The 20,646-nt window shown below is 32.2% G+C and overlaps 1 protein-coding gene, 1 non-coding gene and 1 pseudogene across 5 annotated transcripts in view; 2 read left to right on the plus strand and 1 right to left on the minus strand.

Moving 5' to 3' along the window:
• The window catches only part of HIKESHI (heat shock protein nuclear import factor hikeshi), a 31,798-nt gene that overhangs the window by 6,826 nt on the left and 4,326 nt on the right, over positions 1 to 20,646 (minus strand). For all 4 annotated transcript variants that reach the window (XM_016160372.2, XM_016160374.2, XM_016160375.2 and 1 more), the window contains one exon: positions 841 to 992. In XM_016160372.2, coding sequence (XP_016015858.1) covers positions 841 to 992 — 152 coding nt within the window. The remainder of the gene's footprint in view (positions 1 to 840; positions 993 to 20,646) is intronic.
• Positions 6,986 to 7,104, plus strand: LOC118603142 (annotated as a pseudogene).
• Positions 9,013 to 9,141, plus strand: LOC118603307. The gene has a single exon (XR_004951182.1). It is a non-coding gene; the product is annotated as a small nucleolar RNA SNORA61 (small nucleolar RNA).

Below are 20,646 nucleotides of genomic sequence, written 5' to 3' on the forward strand. Positions count from 1 at the left end.
TCTCTTCCAAACAAAATATAAGCCAAAGTCCTTATAAAAGGCAATGAGGTCCTATATAATTTATCCTGCAGCCACCTCCCCCATAATCTCCAACTTCATCTTCCATATCTCATCCTTGCTCACATTACTCCAGCCACAAGGACCTTCATGATATTCTTCAAACTTTAACAGATTTCTACCTCAGAGCCTTTGTACTAGCTATACTTCTGCCTAGATCATCTTCCCCTTCAGGCCTTTGCCACACAGAAGTTAGAAGTCAATCCTTATTGACGACTCCAAATGAATCTTTAAACTCAGTGACTATACCTATTAGTTGAAATCAAATCCCAATAAAACCATTTTCATTATGCTTTTAAGTTTTTTTTGATAATAGTGCTGTAGTGTTAGTTGCTGGAAAAAAATGTTATCGATTGCTTGAGACTTGTAAATCTTCCTTATATACCATCTCCATTTTGTTAAATCATTCTATTAAAATTTTTTACACAGGAAAGAAAAAGTCAACCCATATAAAATTATATCACTTTTAAGCTCCATGAGGACAAGAATCTTGCTTTTCAGGTTCACAACTATACACTCACAGCCTAGAATATTAATTGTGAGAGGGAAAGAAGAAAACTTGATATTCGAACCCATTTTTATCACTATAAAAACTTAAGTCTCATAAAAGAATCTACAAATTTTAAAATATAGAGAAAGCTGACAAACTGAAAATATCTGTGGAAGACAATAATCTGTCATATATGTTTACCTTCATTTTTACATTTTCTACTACCAGACTAAATTTTAACGTATAGAATTTTTAAATTATTTTAGAAAAGAATGGAATGTGCATTGCATTACCTGAGTGAATGAGTCAACTGAGGATACAGCAGCATTACCTACAGGAGTCTGCTGAGCCAGACTGTCCAATAATTCCACTGAAATTCCAATCTGAGCAACAGACGCCGTTCGGACAATATTCATGGCTCCAAATGGGTGTTGGCTTCCTTCTCCTGAAAGAAACCAACATGTGTCACATATTCCTTTGTTAGTATGTGAGGAACTTCTGATCTAAAAAGTTCTGCTACATGAAAGTTTATCTCTTTAAAGTTTTTACTGTATTAACAAAGAGTAAGAAAACTAAAATTTTCCCCACCAGAAAAATAGCTGTTATACCTTTCTAAAACTTATTAAAACTACTGCACTTATTAAAATGTAATAAAATTATTTTTTAAATAAAATGAGTTTCCATTATAAATAGAAATTAACAGAATGAGAAAAAAATAAATGAAAGAGCATTGATTAGATAAAAGATCCTTAATGCTAATTCTGAGGGAAGGATTTTTTTTTAAAGATTTCCAAAATTAGTTTTAACATTTCCTGATTATTCCACTAAAGAAAAATCTTTAAATTGCATTACTGATAAATGACATGGTATATTTTACTACATGTCATGGATCATCCAACACCTGATGAACTGTTATCAAATAGGCAATAAAGAAATTTGCATCTTATTCATGAAAGAATATTTAATAACTTTTCTCCTTTATGTTTTATAACATATTTTATATTTTCCCCATTAAAATATATCAAGTATACAACTGATCTTATAAGTGCCAGCTAACTTATACATGGAAAATAGAGGCCAATTTTATTAACCCACATAAGGCATAATCAGAAAAGTTAGTCTGATGAGATGAAAAGAATCATACAATGCATAGATTTTTGGATTATCTGATTTTTTATATGACTATTAAATATTTAAATAGATACTAAAGAACAAAATTCTGAAGCAATACATATTCCTAATAACTACAACATTCGTTTCAAGTATCAAAACTATTCTTAAATTTTCAAGCATATGAATAAAAACTTATTTTCTGTGCTTAAAACACACACACACACCCTCACTAAATACGACTTATTTTCAGTACTGTTTTAATTTTCACATATTTGTGAATTCTCCACATTTATTTCTATTATTTATAATTTCTATCAATGTGGTTGGAGAACATACTTTATATGAATTCAGTCTTCAAAATATATTGAGACTTGTATTTTGGCCCAATAAATAGTCTATCCAAAGAAACAGTCTGTATATACTAGAGAAGAATGTGTATTCTGCTATTGTTAGACAGAAGTCTGTTAGGTCTAGGTGATTTAGAGTGTTGTTCAGGTCTTCTATTTCCTTGATAATTTTCTATCTAGTTGTTCTATCCATTACCGAAAGTAGAGTACTGAAGTTTCCACTATTATTGCTAACCTATTTACTTCTCCCTTCAAATCTATCAGTTTCTGCTTCATATATTTTGAGGCTCTGTTGTTAGGTGCACATAAGTTTATACTTGTTATATTTTTTCCATGAATTGACCATTTTATTATTATGTAATGTCCTCCTTCTACCTCTCATAACAATTTTTGCCCTCAGTCTATTTAGTCTCATTTTAGTACAGCCACTCCAGCTCTCTTGGTTTCTGCTTGTATATACCTTTTTTATCCTTTACTTTCAACCAATCTATATCTTTGAATCAATAGTTAGATCACGTTTATTTACCCATTCTGCAAATCTCTGCCTTTTAATTGCAAAGTTTAATTTTGTGTTAAATAGATACTTGCTAGTATACTGTTTTAATTCTCCATAATTTCTTTTAATATTATATATTTTTGTTATTTTCTTAGTGATTGCACTGGAGATTAAATTAACATCTTAATTTATAGCAACCCAGTTTGGAGTAATACAAATTTAATTTCAATAGTATACAAAAACTTTGCTCTTATATAGGTCCTCTGCCTTATGTTGCTATTGTCATAAATTACATTTTTATACATAGTATGCCCATAAACACAAGACTTAAAGCTTTTGTTTTATGTAGTTGTCTTTTATAATAGGTTGGAAAAAAAGAGGAGTTATTAACAAAATGTACATTGAAACTGACTTTTATAATTACCTATCTAGTTACCTTTACCTGTGTTCTTTTTTCCTTCATTTGAACTCAAAGTACTATCTCATATCCTCTTGTTTCAACCTAAAGTACTTCCTTTAGCATTGATTCTTGTAGGATGAGTCTTTTGGGAATGTCTTCATTTCTCCTTCATTTCTGATGGCCAGTTTTGATACAGAATTTGACTCATAGCTTTTTACTTTTAGTCCTTTAAATATGTAATCCCGCTGCCTTTTAAATTCCATTGTTTCTGGTGAGATATAGTTATAATCTTAAGGATCCTTTTTGTGATGAGTTGCTCCTCTTGCTGTTTTCAAGACGTTCTTTGTTTTTGGCAGTTTGATTATATGTCTTGGCATGGTTTATCCTACTTGCAGTTCATTGAGCTTTTTAAGTGTGTAGATTGTTTCTTCATGAAATTTTGAAAGTTTTAGTCTTATTTCTTAAATATTCTTTCCACTCCCTTTCTCCTTTCTAGGACTCTGATTATACATATGTTGGTATAATTTATGGTGTCGCATAGATCTTTAAAGCTCTGTTCATTTCTCTTCATTCTTTTTCTTTCTGTTCTTCAAATAGACATTTCAAATGAACTATTTTCAAGTTCACTGATTCTTCTGCCTACTCAAATCTGGTATTAAAATCCTCTAGAGAAATTTGTTACTGAACTTTTTAAAATTATTATTTGTGAATAATTTAAAATAATTATTTATGAAACTACAGCACCTCGTTTTCCTAGGTGGGCTCTCATCCAAGTACTAACCAGGCCTGACCCTGCTTACCTTCGAGATCAGACATTGGGCTTGTTTAGGGTGGCATGGCCGTGGCTCCACTGGGGCACAAACCCAGGGCCTTCTGCATGTAAAGCAGACATGCTAACCACTACACTATGGAACCACGTCCATTACTTTACTTTTCAGCTCTATAATTTGTATTTGGTTCCTTTTATAATTTATCAATATACTCTATTTAATGATACATCATTCTTGGGGTTTCAGTTCTTAAGGACATTTGAGATAATTAAAGTTTAACTGTACGTCTAATGTTTGTGCTTCTTAGAGAGTTTCTGTTCATTTCTTTTGTGAAATGGCCTTACTTTCTTGTTTTTTGAAAGCCTCATTACTTTTTCTAGAAAACTGGATATTGACTATTATAATATGGCAACTCTAGCAATCGCATGTTCCCCCCCTTTCGGTGTTGTTACTTTTTGCTGTAATTGCTTCCTTTTTAATGACTTTTCTGAATACTGCAAAGTTTGTATTTTTTGTCATGTGTGACCACTGAAGTCTCTGTTCTATTAGCTTAGTGGTCAGCTAGTGATTGGAAAAGAAACTTCCTTAAGATCCTAGAATCAAAAACTTCTCCCATTCTTTGCAGATGGGTTCTGTGTGTTGGGACACGCCTTCAATACTAAAGCAAGAAGTTTACAATTCTTCACTTCCTGCTTACACAGAACCTCAAGGTCAACCAGAGGTGAGAGCATAGGACCTTCTCAGGCACATGAAGAGCCCTGGATAAGTACGTGGTCTTTTATTCCCAGGTCAAAAAAATTTCAAAGCCCTTATTCCTCAAGGTATCTTATTCCCAGTCTTTCCTCCCAATCTTTTTTATTAGTCTATTTTTTGCCTTAACTGTTGTCACTACCTCAAACAGCAGTGACTAAAACATCTGCCTATAAATATTTTTGACAAACACTCCCAGGGTAGTCACTTTAACAATGGAAGAGTTTCAAGTTAGGTGAGATAAAGCTGAGTCTTTTGAATCTGTCATTCAGGGAGCCACCACAGAGATCAAAACAAATTCATTCCGATTTTTTGTGAATAAGGTCTATTCTGCTCTCTCTACTACCAGTACCAGTACCAAGAACAGGGGCTGTTATTTTCAAGGCTACTGATGAACTGAGGAGCAGGGGATGGGACCAGGGTACATTAAAATGCCACAAGTTTCAGGGGTTTTTCTTGACTAAATGTTCTCTTGGTTGCTACAAGCTTTGGGTTAGTCTCCAGAGTCCTGAAAAGGTTGATTTGTACGGTTTTGGTCAGCTTTCTGCCATTGCTGCTTTTATGGATGCATGAACTTTTATAGTTTCTTACTCTACCATGTTTATTATTTGAAACTTAGAATTATGCTAAGTTCATAAAATGTACTGCTATTTGTCTCCAATCATTTCGGTCAAGGAAAGAGGTTTCATATGACCTTCTATTGCCTTAGTTATCACCATCCAGAGAGGGATCTGCCCAAGCAGAAAGGCTTTTCATCTCTAACCTTTATCTTTTATCACACACAAGCTCTTGACAAATGAGTAAGGCCCTTAAGTAAAACCGGCTAAGACCCACTGCAAAAGACTCAAGAAATATTCAGACTTCTTCATTTTAAAATTCTTTGGGACTAAGACAAATAAAGAGGGGAAAAAAAGAGAGATTCAAGTCTTCAGCAATCTTTAATCTATATTGTCAAAGAGATTTACTGTACAATTATCATTCCTTTAGTCATTCTTATTCTCAAAATGAGTTTGACACAGTAATTGATACCCTCTAAGTACACAGGTTCTTATTTGCAAACACAAAATAAAATATTGGGAAGAAACATTTGAGCATAGTATACAAATTTACAGTTAGTGTTCAATTTTGGATCTGAATTCATGACAGCTAAAGTAAAAACAAAAAACCAAAAACATGATCAGTTACACTGAGTCTTATTGTCAAAAAAAAAAGAAAAAAAAAAAAGAAACAGCTGAGAAAGTAAAATATCTGACCTGCCCTGGTCTTAAGAAATACATTAGATAAAGTCCTCAATAACATTCCAATAGTAAAAAGCAGCACCAAAAATTTTAAGGCTGTTTCTCAAAGTGTCTACCCCCAAGGTAAGTCAGGAGCCTAACGCAAGGTAAAATTCAGAGAAAGAAATCCTACAGGAAACTAGTCCTTATCATTACTTTCGATTCCTTTTCTGGCAATTGCATTGTCAAAATGTAATACTTGAAACTGAAATTTTGAAACTTTTAAAGGCTCACAATTTGTTGAAGAAAAGATGACCATTTTATTCGATCCATAATTTGCAAAATATTGTCATTTTTAGAACTGTAAACATTAGAAGAATCAATCCAATCAATTTTTTTTCATTTCTACACTTTCTAATCACATTTCTATAAACACCTACTTTCAGCAATGTCCAATTACAAACTGTATCTGATCAATTTTGGAATACAAATATAAGAAATGAAAACACCAGCACACATCCTCTTATCCCATAGCCAAGACTTTGTCACAAAATATTGTGTGATTACTTCTTCCTTGTTGAATGATGAAATGAGTAAGAATACCACATTTTCCTTTGGACCTTAGAAACATACTGTTCAATTATCAATTTTTTTAGTTTGAGGAAATTCACCTATAAGATTATCTGAAGATTTACAGTCTGAGATTTTGCTTATATGATCAATTTCATCATCATCATTAGAGCCTAGAATGCTATTTCTTTCTTTGTTTTCATTTTCTGATTTATGCAATAATTGTGAAACTTGTTCCTCTGTCAAGTTTCTTTTCTTTGCCATTATGAACAAAATATGAAAAATTATGAATTCCCAATTCTGTTCAATGAAAGTGTACAGCAGACAATGAGGATGGTGTCTCCAGGTTTCCTTTATACTTCTTGAAAGATGAGATAATCCTTTGGACAGTGCAATATGAAAACTAAAATAATGCAATGGCAAACTAAGGCACAGAGGCTAAATCTGGCCCAGACCTATTCTGTATGACCTGGAAGCTAAGTATGGTTTTTACATTTTTAAAGGATTATTTAAAGAAGAAAATGCCAGAGAGACCATATGTGGCCTATAAAACGGAGATAGAATATTTAGTAGTTTACCCTTTACAAAAATATTTGCCAACCTCTGTTCTTCCTTTTCCTTATTATTTCAACTTTCTTTTTTTTTTTTTTTTTTGCATAGTTGAGAATAACTGATCAGAAATGAAGAAATAATTCTTTGGATGAAATAGCAAGATGTACGAAAAATAAAATCACTAATATCCTCAAATGCAACTTAGATTTATAAATTGTCCACAGTCTACAGCCATGCCACCCTGAACACGCTCAATCTCGTCTAATCGCAGAAGCTAAACAGGGTTGGGCCTGGTTAGTACTTGGATGGGAGACCACCTAGAAATACAAGGTGTTGTAGACGTTAAAGAAAAAAAAAAAAGATATAAAATTGTCCACAGAACCAATATGGTAATTGCAAGATAAATGAGTTTTAAAAATATATAACTGTTATTTGCAAGATCTCTACAAAAGAATAAAGCTCATGGTGTATAGATCTTTCTAAGAGTTATAAGTGTCCCCCAAAGAAACTAAAAAACTAAAAGGGAGTCAATTGGTTAAGATATTATAGGTATGCATAGAAGCAAAGAGTTAAGAACCAGAGAAAACAGTTATGCCAAAAATAAATTATTCACTATGAAATGGCATTTGAACATGACTTATGCTACAAAGCTACATAAAACAGCTTACTTATTCCTGCTCAAAAGTCTTCTTAGTATTGAATATAAGTATTTAAAAAATTGTGTATATATAATTTCTAAAATCTCTTTGCTTCACTTCTATTGATAGTCTGACAAGCCTGAATTACATTTTTCATATTCGGAGAAGAATGTGACTCTCAAAGATTTATCAACAACATTTTAAAACAGATAAAAATTGTAACTTATTTAACATTGTCTAGAATTTGGATGTATGAAACGTGTCTGAACAAGCAATACTTTCCAAGCACTAAAGTCCATGTTCTCTATACATTCTAAAGCAGAGGTCCCCAACACCCAGGCTGTGGACCATGGCCTGTTCGGAACTGGGCTGCACAGCAGGAGGTGAGAGACAGATGAGCAAGCAAAGCTTCATCTGTATTTGCAGCCGCTCCCCAGCGCTAGCCTCACTGCCTCTGCTCCACCTCAGATCACTGGGCATTAGATTCTCATAGGAGCACCAGTCTCTGGTGCCAAAAAGGTTGGAGACCGCTGCTCTAAAGAACATAAAGTAAAAAATACAAACAGTCCCTACTCTCAAAGAGTTTATATTCTAATGGGGGCAGTAACAGTCAACTTAACGTTTCTTAGCAGGTTTCATTATCTGAGTGATTTTTAAAGACCCTTCCTAGAGCTGTCTTTCATGATTTTATAAAAACCTAATAACCACTTCTTCAACACCAACTATGTGCCGGGCACTATCCTGCATTTTGTATTCATTGTCACTAATGCTTGCAAAAACACTTGCACTATAGCTATTATTATCTCCCTTTTACCTGAATTCTCTAAGGTAAAATAACTTGATCAAGACTACTCAGCTAGTAACAAGTATCACCAGATTCAAAACAGATCTATCAAGCTCCAAAGTTGATGCTCATTTGTTCATTATCCTACCTGTTTAGACCAAATTCTATGGCATGAAGTTTTAATTGATTTTAACTCATTACTTAATTCACAATAAGCCATTCAAGAAAGCCAGTCAAGAAATATCAGAAAGTAAAAGATTCTCATTCTGGCTCACTAGCCACTTAATGGGAATAGACTAATATTAGCATCTTGAGCTTTTTTTTTTTTGTTCTTTCTAATCCTCCTTGACAAGCTGAACCCAATTTTAAAATGAAAACTAAAATAAGTTTAGAAGTATCTTCCTAGCAACTGAGCTAGATGAAATAAGAAGAGACCATATATTCATGTGTAGAGAAAGCCAAAGCAATGACATTAAAAATGGCAGCAATCCCAAACAGGAAAGAGCAGAATTATAAAGAAGAAATTCAAAGGATGACTTATGACAAATTCTAATTTTAATATTCCTTAAAAATTCCTCTTGGGTGCTAAGCATTTTTTCATGGGTATTTTTAATTTCACTGACATGAAAGACAAAGAAAAGAGGAGCAATTGTGCCAAACTGAAAACTAAAAAAGTATGACATGCAATGTACAATCCTGACTGGATCCTAGGTGGAGGGAGGGAAGGGGACTGTTATAAAAGACATTACTGAGAAAACTGGCAAAATTTTAATGCAGACTATATATGAGACAAGAGTACTGTAGTACTGTTAAATTTACTAAATATGAACCCTTCAGTTCCCTTCCCATTGGATCTAAACATCATTCTTGGTCATAAAAATAGAAAAACCAATACTAAAGCTGGCCTCACAGTATTTGCGGTCTATTATGTAGCATGTGGGCTAGTTTCAAACAGGGTCAAAAAGAGGGGGAAAAAATGTAAAAAAAAATTTGCTAAGATAATTATATTGTGATTACATAAGAGAATACCCTTGTTCTAGAAAATATATGCTAATGTATTTAGGAGTAAAGAGGCATGATGTCCACAACTTATTCTCAAAATTTTCAGAAAAAAAGAATACACACACACACACACACACACACACACACACACACACACACAGATCTCATAAACAACATGTAGCAAAATTGATGAATATGGGAGAATTTAAGAAATTCTTTACACCATTTTTATAATTTTTTCTAATATTTCGAAATAAAGTTGTTTTAAATTCCTAATACAAAAATATATATATATATATATATCTATCTTTAAACATCAGAACTGATATGTTTAGAATTTCATTCCAAACTAACTCAATCTCACAGTAAGGCCTTGGCAAAAAAAAAAAAAAAAAAAGATAAAACCCCACCATAAAGTGTCTGATTTTCTCTGAAGGCCTGAAACATAAAATACTAACCAAAGCTCTACCACATTCATTACTCTGTATTACTGATTTGATCAACTATTTCTTATTTTTCTATTAAGTACAATCATATATTAAAGTGCTATAGACCAATAAAAAATAAGTTCCACATAAGTGTTTTTACTGTATCTAATCTAATGTCCTACTCCCCCACCTGCTCTTCCAATCTTGGCCTCTTCTGTTTCCCATCTCCACATAATTCTCCACTGCAGATGTCACTGGAATTCTCCCTGACTGAGGCATTGAGCCATTTCCTCATTTTCTTGAAACACTTTACAAATAGTTAACCTACAGAGAAAAGGAAGGTTTCAAGTTGAACTTTATGTGCAACAGAGTATGTAGATGTGGCTTAAATGAACTCTACAAATATTTACCTTTGATAGAAAAATGTATATAAATATGCAATAAATATGTGCAATAGAAATTCTTTCAGTTTCATATTTTTGGTAACAGGAACTGCTTCCATCTTCCAAATTTAAATCAAAATTTTAAAACATAATTTAAAAGATACGTACTCATGGTTCCCTACGTATCATGAACCGAAACTTCTTAAAAGTTAACATTAGATGGTAACCCATAATTCATAGTTGTTAAAGGTTTTATCAGATGTTTATGTCATTATAAGTAGACATCAACACTCAGTTGACCTACTATATGAATGTTGAGTTTTCTTATGCATCTTACAGTTTAATGATACTACTAAGGCTAGATATCACTTTCAGAAGTCAGGTAAGATATTTTAAGAAAAAAACTTCAAAAAAGCACTATGAGATCTAACAATACTGATATCATAGACCTAGAACTACTTAAGTGTATATGGAAACTGGATTTCTAATTCTCATTACAAATACTTTTTGTTTTAGAAATGGACAAATATCAAAAAAGCGGCTAGCTCCCAAAAGACTTCATTGAGGAAATTAAAACTGCAATCCACTGAGAAAATTCCCAGTACAAATGGAACCAGATCCAGAAAAGCTTCTCTGGGCCAGCTAGAAAAAACAAAAGTGAGTAAATAATCCTTTTGCCTCTGTGCTGAAGAATGTGAAAATTATGATCTTTGAGAAGAATATGTAGAGTGTTTTTAATAGCCCTTTGGGCTTCCTACTATCATATCTGACTCTCTCAGGTGCTAGTAAAAGTTGCGATATTGAACTTTGGTACAAAGATGATGAAAATAAAGATAAGTATCTTTAATCCAAAATAATCACCAAAATGTGAATTTTTGCCCTAACGATTTTGTCATTATATTCAGAATTCCACTAAGCGGATTGACATACCAAGAAAAGCTGAAGATGAGGCCTTTGAAAAATGATCAAATCCAGGTTCATAACTGTCAAACGCAGGTATTTGTTAATATTCATTCCCCGGACACTGTGAAAAGTTAACAATGTAGCACAGTCCCCATAGCAACCACTAAAAAAGTAATGCAAAGGTACATAACTAAAAAGCCAAGAAATACGTATTTAAAAAAATAATAAAAACAAAAGAAGCATCCCCCTGAAAAGAGGAAAAAGAAACAGTACGATAAAAACTTAAACCTAACCATATCAATATTGTATTTTATGGACTAAATACCTCTTTAAAAGGCAGAGACTGTAAGAAACAGTCAAAAAAAGAGGCAGCACCCAACTATATACTGTTTAGAATACACAGATTTATGTCTAAAGTAAAAAGTATAGATAAATATAGCCTGTGAACACTAATCATAAGAAAGCTAGAGAAGCTGTATAAATTTTAGACAAAATAGATTTCAAGTTAGGTTACCAGAGATAAAGAGCAGTTCATATTAATGAAAGGGCCAATTCATTAATCTTACATACTCATAAAATAGAGGAAGAGAGAAAAATTGCTACGCCTTTTCTTTTTCCTGCCTAATTGCACTCTTACCACTTGTATTCAACATGGTACTAGGAAGAGGCCTGGGCAATGCAATAAAAAAATAAAAAGAAATAAAATGCATAAAAATTGGAAAGAAAGAAGTAAAAAGTCTTTTTCACACATATCATGTTCATCTATAGAGAAAATTATAGGAAGCTACTAGAACTAATAAGAGACTTTAGCAAGATATTCTACATATGTTAATCTTTCCTTATCCTTCAGGATACAAAGTCAATACACAAAAGTCAATTGTGTAACACCACCAAATACGGGCAAGTATGTAGAGCTACAGGTACTCTCATACATTGCTGGTGAAAATGCAAAATGGTACTTTGGAAAGCAGTTTTTTTTTTTATAAAACTAAACATACTCTTACCATATGATCCAGAAACAGGTATTTACCCAAAGAGTTGAAAATTTCTGTGCACACAAATACCTATGCATGGATGTTTATAGCAGTTTTATTCATAACTGCCAAAATTTGAAGGCAACCAGACATCCTTCAGTAGGTGAATGGACAAACTGTGGCACATCCAGACAATGGAATATTATTCAGCACTAAGAAGAAATGAGCTATCAAGCCATGAAAAGACATGGAGGAAACTTAAATACACAATACTAAGTAAAAGAAGCCCATATAAAAAGGCAACATATTGTATGACTCCAACTGTGTGACATTTTGAAAGAGGCAAAACTATAGAGATAAGAAAAAAACAGTGGCTGCCAGGGGCAGAGGTAAGGTAGGAAGGTGAATAGGAAGAGCGCAGAGGAATTTTAGGGCAGTGAAAATCCCCTATGATATTATAATTATGGTTATATGTCATTATACATTAGTCCAAACACATAGAATGTATAACAGCAAGAGGGAACTCTAAGGTAAACTGCTCACTTTTGGGTGATTATAATGTTCACCGTTGGTAAATAATGTACCATTCTGGTGAATGGTTTTGATAATGAGGGAGCCTAAGCATGTGTGAGGTTGGGGTACACAGGAAATCTTTGTACCCTCTTCTCAATTTTGTTGTAAACCTAAAACTGCCCTAAAAAAATTAAGCCCTAAAAAGAATCAATTGTACTTCTATATACTAGCAACGAACAACTGGAAATACAAAGTATGATCAGAGATTTGGGGACAAAAAGCCAAAATGCCTGACAAGAAATAGGTAAACTATAATCTATCGACAAAATGTAATATTGTACTACCATTTAAAACAAGTAGAAATAAGGACCATATGCTCTACCTCAGTGTTTTTGAAACTTGTGTCACCTTTTCCTTTTAAATAAACTTAAAAATCTCATCTTCTATTCACACTTCAGCCCACCTGAAGATCAGAATGTGTCTGTTCCTCACTGCTTGGTTAGTAGAAAAGGAAGGAAACAAAAAAGATGGGAAAACTAAATATTTAATACTTTTTAAACACATTATTATTTCACAAACCATTAAGAAATAATATGAACTAAAAATGGCAGAAAACAGCAGTTACGTGTAAAACAATGGAAAGGAATTTGAAAGTAGTTTCCTCCTTAAACTACTTTGGTAGGGGAAAAGACCTACTACATTTAGACTAATGAACCAAAAATGAGTATCCAAATCATAATTCCCGCTCTATTATAGGAACACTCTAAAACTTTCTAGATGTCAAGAGTCTCAACAGTAAAATTAAGAATTAGATTAAATTACTTTTAGGAACTTCCATTCTAACATTCTACAGCTTACTCTGTCATTATACTTGGCAAGAATATGCTCTGTTAGTTTTTTATGTAGTACCAAGTACACTGTACCTTTATTATGACTCTCTAAAAACTGCCATGACAATCATGATCCATTATCCACATTCAGTACCCTTTCTCCAGGCCTCTATACCACTTGTTTTATAGCCATTTTAATCCAGGAATTCAGTTCCACTTCTAGGAGTTTCTTCTACAGAAATACAATGCTAGAAAATATGTACAAAGATACATGTAAGAACATTTATTGCAGCATTACTAGTAAAACTAAAAAAAATATGGAAACAACCCAAATTTCCATCAACAGGTATTTGTTAAATAAATTATGGTATTACCAAATAATACAAAACTGTTTGAAAGAGGCAGATGGATACATACTACTTAAAAGTTAGCAGACTTTCTTTTCCGAGCAAAATATTAAATTCCTCTGAATGCAGCCTCTTGAAAACTAGAGGCTAATAATTCCCACCTAGATAATACACTAAATAATGCATACGAAAGTCTAGCAGTGTATTTGCAAAAGCAGATATTCAATGTCTACCTTTTCTTAATCCTTCAATTATTATAAAATCTTCCCTACTTCTCTGGATCTAATCTCAACAAGATTCTCCAAGTCATCCTAGATAATGATTTTCCTGAAACATTATTTTTAATGTCATACTCTTGCTTAGTTACCTACCAGAAAAAAATTAAACCCTCAATTCATGACCATCACATGACAGCTCCACTTTGCCTTTAAAACCTTAAACCTTACCCCTGCCTACACCTCTCAAATAGGAGCCTATCATGCCACCCTTAAGTCTCCTCCTCACTGTCACTTAAAGGTGTAGTGCATATTGTTACTTTTGTCTTTGATCATCTCCAAATGCAGTTCTCACCCTCCCACTTCGATCCCATCCAAACCTGTTCATACTTCAAGTTCATGGTCCAGTCTCATCTTCCATACAGCCATTTTCAATCATCTCAGCTCACTAATCTGTTCCTTTCAATACTGTCCTGGAGTGATTTTAACATACACATGTATAAGATCCTAAGATCCTACAAGAGGAGCCATCAATTTGATAAGTTAAGTACTAAGAATGAAGAAGATAGTCAATAATTACTTGAAGAGTAAAATATACGACAAAGTTTTAACTACACAAGCAGGTACTTTATTTCCCCCTGTAACTTATTTAATGGAAATGCCTAAAGTAATTCCTAGTATATTTTCCAAGCTTTTACAATGTAAATAAGACAACTTAAAAATCATGGTATAGCAAAAGACCTTTAGTACCCATAGTTACCCACTTTTTTAAGACCTATACCATATTTAATTTTTAGTATTATTTTTAATACACCATTCCCTAATATAAGTTTAACCTTTTATACATAAATTAAGAATTCTAATACTTTACACTTCCAAAAAGTGCTTTTCCAAAATATACTATGAAGAAACACCCAGAACATTTTAACAACATGTTATCATTGGTTCAATGTTGACAATGCACTAAGTCTCTAAATATTTTAAGCTGCTTTATTTTTCTTTAATAAAGCATTGTGCTTTCCCCATTACAAATACTACCTTGAAATTGTTTCAGAGATAAAACTATCAATAGCCATGTTATAATGGAAATGATGAGAAAATTGATTTTTTAAAAGACAGAAGAAAAAAAACCTAGTCATTATCCTAATGGAAATAAATCCATTAGCCCGTACTAGATCAAGTATTGCTCTGGGATTGGGTTTTGGACTATTTTATCTAACTCTACAACAGAAAACATATCTCACTGAGTAATTATTATTATTAAAGTTTTGGTGAAAGTAGTTAGATTAAGTCATTTTCAATTGCTGAATTTCCTCCAGGTTGGATGAATCTTAAGATCCCAGAATGCCCATCCCTCAACTTTTTGAATGTCACAAGAGAATAGAGAAAAGACAGCCAAAAACAATGCGAAAAACAAACAAACAAAAAAACAAAAAAAAAAAAAGAGGAGGAGGAGAAAAAGAAAAAGAAAAAGAGAGAGAGAAAGCACTTTTCACTACTCCCAAAGCGTCTGCGGCAAGGAATATAGTGATGATCATAAACAAAAAAGAGATGTACCCCTTTCCAAACTCAAAACGTTGGCAAAGCTAGGGCAAAAGAGAGCGTAAAGTGAGGACAACTGACAATTTAATTGCTATGTCTCCAGCAACAACCAAAGGGTCCTGGTCTACTGGCTCACGGCCAACATTAATCAATGCATATGAGTATTTATGTATTGACTTAAAAAGGAAAGAAACAAATAGATGTCATGGTATTTTTTTTAACAAATCACTAGTTGGAAAACATGCTAGAAGATTAGATGGATACTGATAAATATAGTAATAAGCAATACAGGAAGAGGAGGAGCAGTTAATTTAGGGAAAGAGGTAATGTTTTTGGTTTGAGGAGCCTGTGGAACATGATAGCAGTGCCTTAAAAATAAAGAGGTAGGTTTTGCTGGTATAACAGTAGGTTCGTAGTTGCTATTAACCTTTTGCATAGTATTTTTATAGCGATAGAGAGTAGACCAGTAGTTGCCTAGGGTGGGGATAAGATAGGAAAGGGGATTGCAAAAGCACTAGGAAATGTTTAAGGGCGATGGATACGTTCATTATCTTGATTGTGGTGAGGGTTTTACAGGTGCATACATATATCAAAATTTTCAAACTGTACACTTCAAATATGTGCAGTTTATTGTTACGTCAATACAACTCAATCAAGCTGTTAAAACTCCTAATTAACCAAAAAAGGTTAATTTTCTCTGTTCTTTGGAAAATGTCTTAAGACACGATAAAAGTCATGAAATATCAGTATCTGCCTAAAAAAGAAAGTGAAAAATTAAAATTAGGTCCAATGTATCCTGACAGTATACCAATGATTAGAACACATACATGTAAATAAATACACACAAATATATCCATGATTTTATAATTCTTCATAAAATTTTTTTATTATTTCTGAGGACTGTTAGAGATCAAATCTTTTTTTTAAACATTGGTATAGAAAGAGAAAGTTCAAGCACTTATCCTGCCTTTCCTAATGATTCAATTCCTGGGCAATCCCTAGTAGATATGCAACTGGTCTTTACAGCTCAAATAAAATGACAGAATTAGATTATCATGTGGGACCCCTACTGAATTAACAAATCTAGGCACTGCATATAAATTGCTGCTAATGTCACGGAGAGAACGACATATAGGTACTTCTGAATTAAAAAACATACCACTGCCTATAATAATCCCACCAAAAAATTTTAAAAATGAATTCAAATAAAACCTGATCAAATCTCTAAATCCAATTAATTTATTGAAAATAGAGAATACATTAAATCTTCAATTTTTATAAATGACACTTGAGAGAGCTATCAACCAATTAGAATGTAAGGACTTTACACAGATGCTAATTGAAAGTATTTAAACACTTTATAATATATAATCAAAACTTGAGACCCCTGGAAATCAGAACACTTATTAGATATTCAATATTAAGAAATTATTATTTGGTTTTGTGATGACAGTTATTACCGTTTTTTTTAAAAAAAGACCTTGCCTTTTATAGGCATTAACATATTTACAAATAACATGTGGTGATTCTAGAATCTACTTCCAAATACTATAAGGGAGAAATGTGTGGGAATATAAATGAAATAATATTATCCATGAGTAGGCCATTTTTGAAGCTGGGTGATGAGTAGAGAGAGGTTCAATATTCTACTTGGTCTTCTATTATATATGCTTGAAATTTTATAATGAAGTTTTCAAAAATAATATACCTTGTTGAATCCACCTTGTAACATTTTTATGTATATAGATATAAAAATTCAAAATAAAAAAAGTTGGCTTAGGCCAATTTCTTCTCTCATATTGGCCTTGTCCTTTTTGATATGAAGGTTATATAGTTTCAAAATATAAACTGCCTAACTCTGCCTCTTTTCCTATTTTCTGACAGATAAAAACAATTTGTTTCATAAAAGTTTAGTTGAACTTTGTAAAATTATCTGGACCTGATAGTTACACATGGAACAGAGAGGTATATTTTTAACTACTTATTTTAAATCTTTATTGACATTATGTCTATTCAGGATTTTAATTTATTCTTGAGTCAGTTTTAAGATATTTTTCTAGAAAATAGCAATTTCATCTGTTCCTTTGTCATTCTCAAATGTACTGGCATAAAATTCCTCTTAAACATTAATCTCTACTGTATTTATAATTGTTTCCATTTTTAAATTTGTGATAACGTTATTTGTGCCTTCTTTTTCTCTAACACATCTTTTCAGTGGCTCATTATCTTACGTCTTTTCAAAGATTGGATTTTTATTTCATTACCCTGTTTCTTTGCTTTCTATCATTAATTTGTTCTTAGAATTATCATTTTCTTCTACTTTCTTGGGTTGCTTATGTTAAATATTTAGCTCACTCATTTCAAGCTCTTTTCACATACATGCATTTAAGTCTATTAAACTCTTTAGTACTACTTTACCTGCATTCAAAAGGTTTGATATGTGATGTTTTATTTGGTTTCCGTTTCTATAGAAGTTTAATTCCCATAATCATTTCTTCTATGACTCCTGAATTATTTTAAAGTATTTATTAATTTCTAAACATGACAAGGTTTTATCTTTTGATTTTTAATTACACTGCACTGAGTTGTATATTGTCTATTTGCTGCAGCTTGCTTTGTGACTTGGTAAGTGATGAAATTTAACAAATGTTCTGTGTTTGTGTATGATCTTAAAAATGTATATGACCTAATAATTAGGTGCAGGGTTCTATAAATGTACATTAGCTCAAGCTTAATTTTTATTCAAATCTTCCTTCTTCACTAATATTTACTGATGTGTTGAGACATATATTAAAATATTAAGGCTGCCCTTTTATATTTGTCAATATTTTTTCTTCATATATTTGAAGTTATATACACACAAATTCATAACATTTACCTTTTCCTAGAAATATTTAAGTCTTCTTAGTGAATTATCTCATTCCTAGTGAATAAATCCCTTAATCCTTAATAATGCTTTTGCCTTAGTCAAAGTTTTCTTAAGATTAATATACCTATGAAAGATTTTTTTTTTGGTTCCTTGTGTTACAATATTTTAGACCCATTACTCAAAAACAAAAATATAAATATTTGTTTGCTGACTTAAAAAAAAATTCATCCTGTGGTCTCCAATGTTTTCTGATAGTTTACGCTGTTTACATTTGTTTTGATAACTGATATAGTTGAAATTATTTCCTTATTGTTTTTAATATACTATGTTTCCCCCACTTTTTTTTTTAGTTTTCCTTAAAATTTTAACAGGACTACTGGAAAGTAGAATCAACATTACTATTCTTTTTCTCAACAATAGGACCTCAGAAATCTTTAACTCAGATCACTACCCTTCCTGTCATATGTACTGTTTTCTAGTATGGCATTTAATTCTTGTGCATTTAAGTTCTTTATTCTGTTGTTTTATAAAATCAGGTTGTCCCAATCTGTCTACATGTTTACCACTTTCTTTGCTAACTTTGTGTCTTGCATTTTCTTCTGCATTCTTGATTCGATTTTCTCCTCTAAGTACAAGTAAATTTAGTAATTATTTCAGTAATGATAAATTCTACCTCCATCTGAAAATACTTTTATTTCTCTTTCACTTCAAAATGACAGTTTTTAGTAATTTTATTTTTCCTTGGTACTTTGAAGATATTAATCTATTGATTTTTGACCTCTATTCATGCCCTTGATATATCTGCTAAGCTAATTGCTGTTCAGTTATAAACAACTTGTCTTATCTTCATGGTTCCTTTATTACTTTCTCTTTATAATTTATGCCCAGTATTTTCATTAGAATGTACTGAATTGTCTATTTATATCTTTTCTAATTATAGATTATCTATGTAGTATTCTTAGGCACAGCCACAGCAAAAAAAAAAAAAAAAAAGTAATTTGAGATTGACTATTTTCTTAATTTTCCCAAAGACTGTCCAAAAGTAATACCATTCTATATGTACAAGAGACATTAATTCATTACATACAGTAAATGCCCTACTAGGGCCATGGTTCTCAAAGTCTAACATGCAACACAAGTACTTAAGAAACTTAAATACAAACTAGTGGTCTCCACCCACTTTGATTCAGTATTGTCTAGGGTCCTACCAAGAATATACATTTCCAACAAGTTCCCAGATGATGCTGCTTGTTATGTCTTAGAGATAAAAAATAATCTCATTGAGGACTCTAGAGATCTGTCCTGCTTCTTAATGTAGAGATTAGTATTTATCATCAACTCCAGTTTTTAGCTTTAAATATTGCTCTCTCACATTTCTTCCCGTAGAATTCCAACTACACAAAATAATAGCAACTAAGAGGTCCATCATCTGCCCAGAACTGCTCCAGTTCTTCACACAGTCCTCAGACTAAAAAAATTTGATAATATCATTCCCCTACTCAAAATTGTTTACTGGCTCCTCTATACTGACAGGAACAGTTCTTTTTGGGGAAAGTTACATGGATGGGAGGGATTCAGAGTATTTACAAATTGTTAAGCTTTTACATTGTGTTTACACTACGTTTATATTATGTTACACATAATTTTTATAATACTTTCAAATAGGCCTGTGATCTAAGCATGTTAAAAATTGTGACATATTAAATTCAATGGGTCAGTGTGATATACAAAGCTTTTTATGATCCATGCCTGCCTACCTTACCATTATATATATCCTGCCTTGTGCCATTCTGAGCACATCATGCTTTCAAACTTTCATCATTATACCCATATTTCTTCTACCTAGAAAAGAAGGTCCCAACAGGCCTCTCAAAGGGCTAACTACTTATCTTCTAAAGATGTCCTAATATCACCTTTTCCAGGAAACTTTTCCCAATCTACTTTAAGAGCTAATTGTTCCTTGTCCTAGTCTATCTCAGCAGTTTGTACAAACATCCATTATTACTTTATACCCCTCTAATTAATGTTCTACAGAATTATCAGAATTATAAGTTATCTCAGGCAAGAATTTAATCATTATCTTTAAATCCCCACAGCAGATAACCAAATGCTTGTTAAATATATAAATATTTGTCTAAATATAATTTTTCTTCATAGTCTACAATCTCTAGGAGAATGTATATTTACATTCTAAAAATTTTCATGTCTGTTTTCATTCAGATTTTCAAGGGAACCAGAGATTCGATGAGAGTAAATGGTACTTAGTTTCATTCTCACATTTCTTTACAAGATAACTCAAACCAACAAAATAAAGATTATGTCCCTGTAAGGTCTAACATCTGCCAATGTCAATACAACCAACAGAAGAATATTGAAGAAGTAATCAAATCTAAATGTTCAAAAATCTTTATAGGAAAAAATAACTCTATTTCCTATATAAGCCTACTTGGTTATCT

This window comes from Rousettus aegyptiacus, unplaced genomic scaffold (assembly GCF_014176215.1).
Source record: "Rousettus aegyptiacus isolate mRouAeg1 unplaced genomic scaffold, mRouAeg1.p scaffold_m13_p_5, whole genome shotgun sequence".
Classification (NCBI taxonomy): Eukaryota; Metazoa; Chordata; class Mammalia; order Chiroptera; family Pteropodidae; genus Rousettus; species Rousettus aegyptiacus.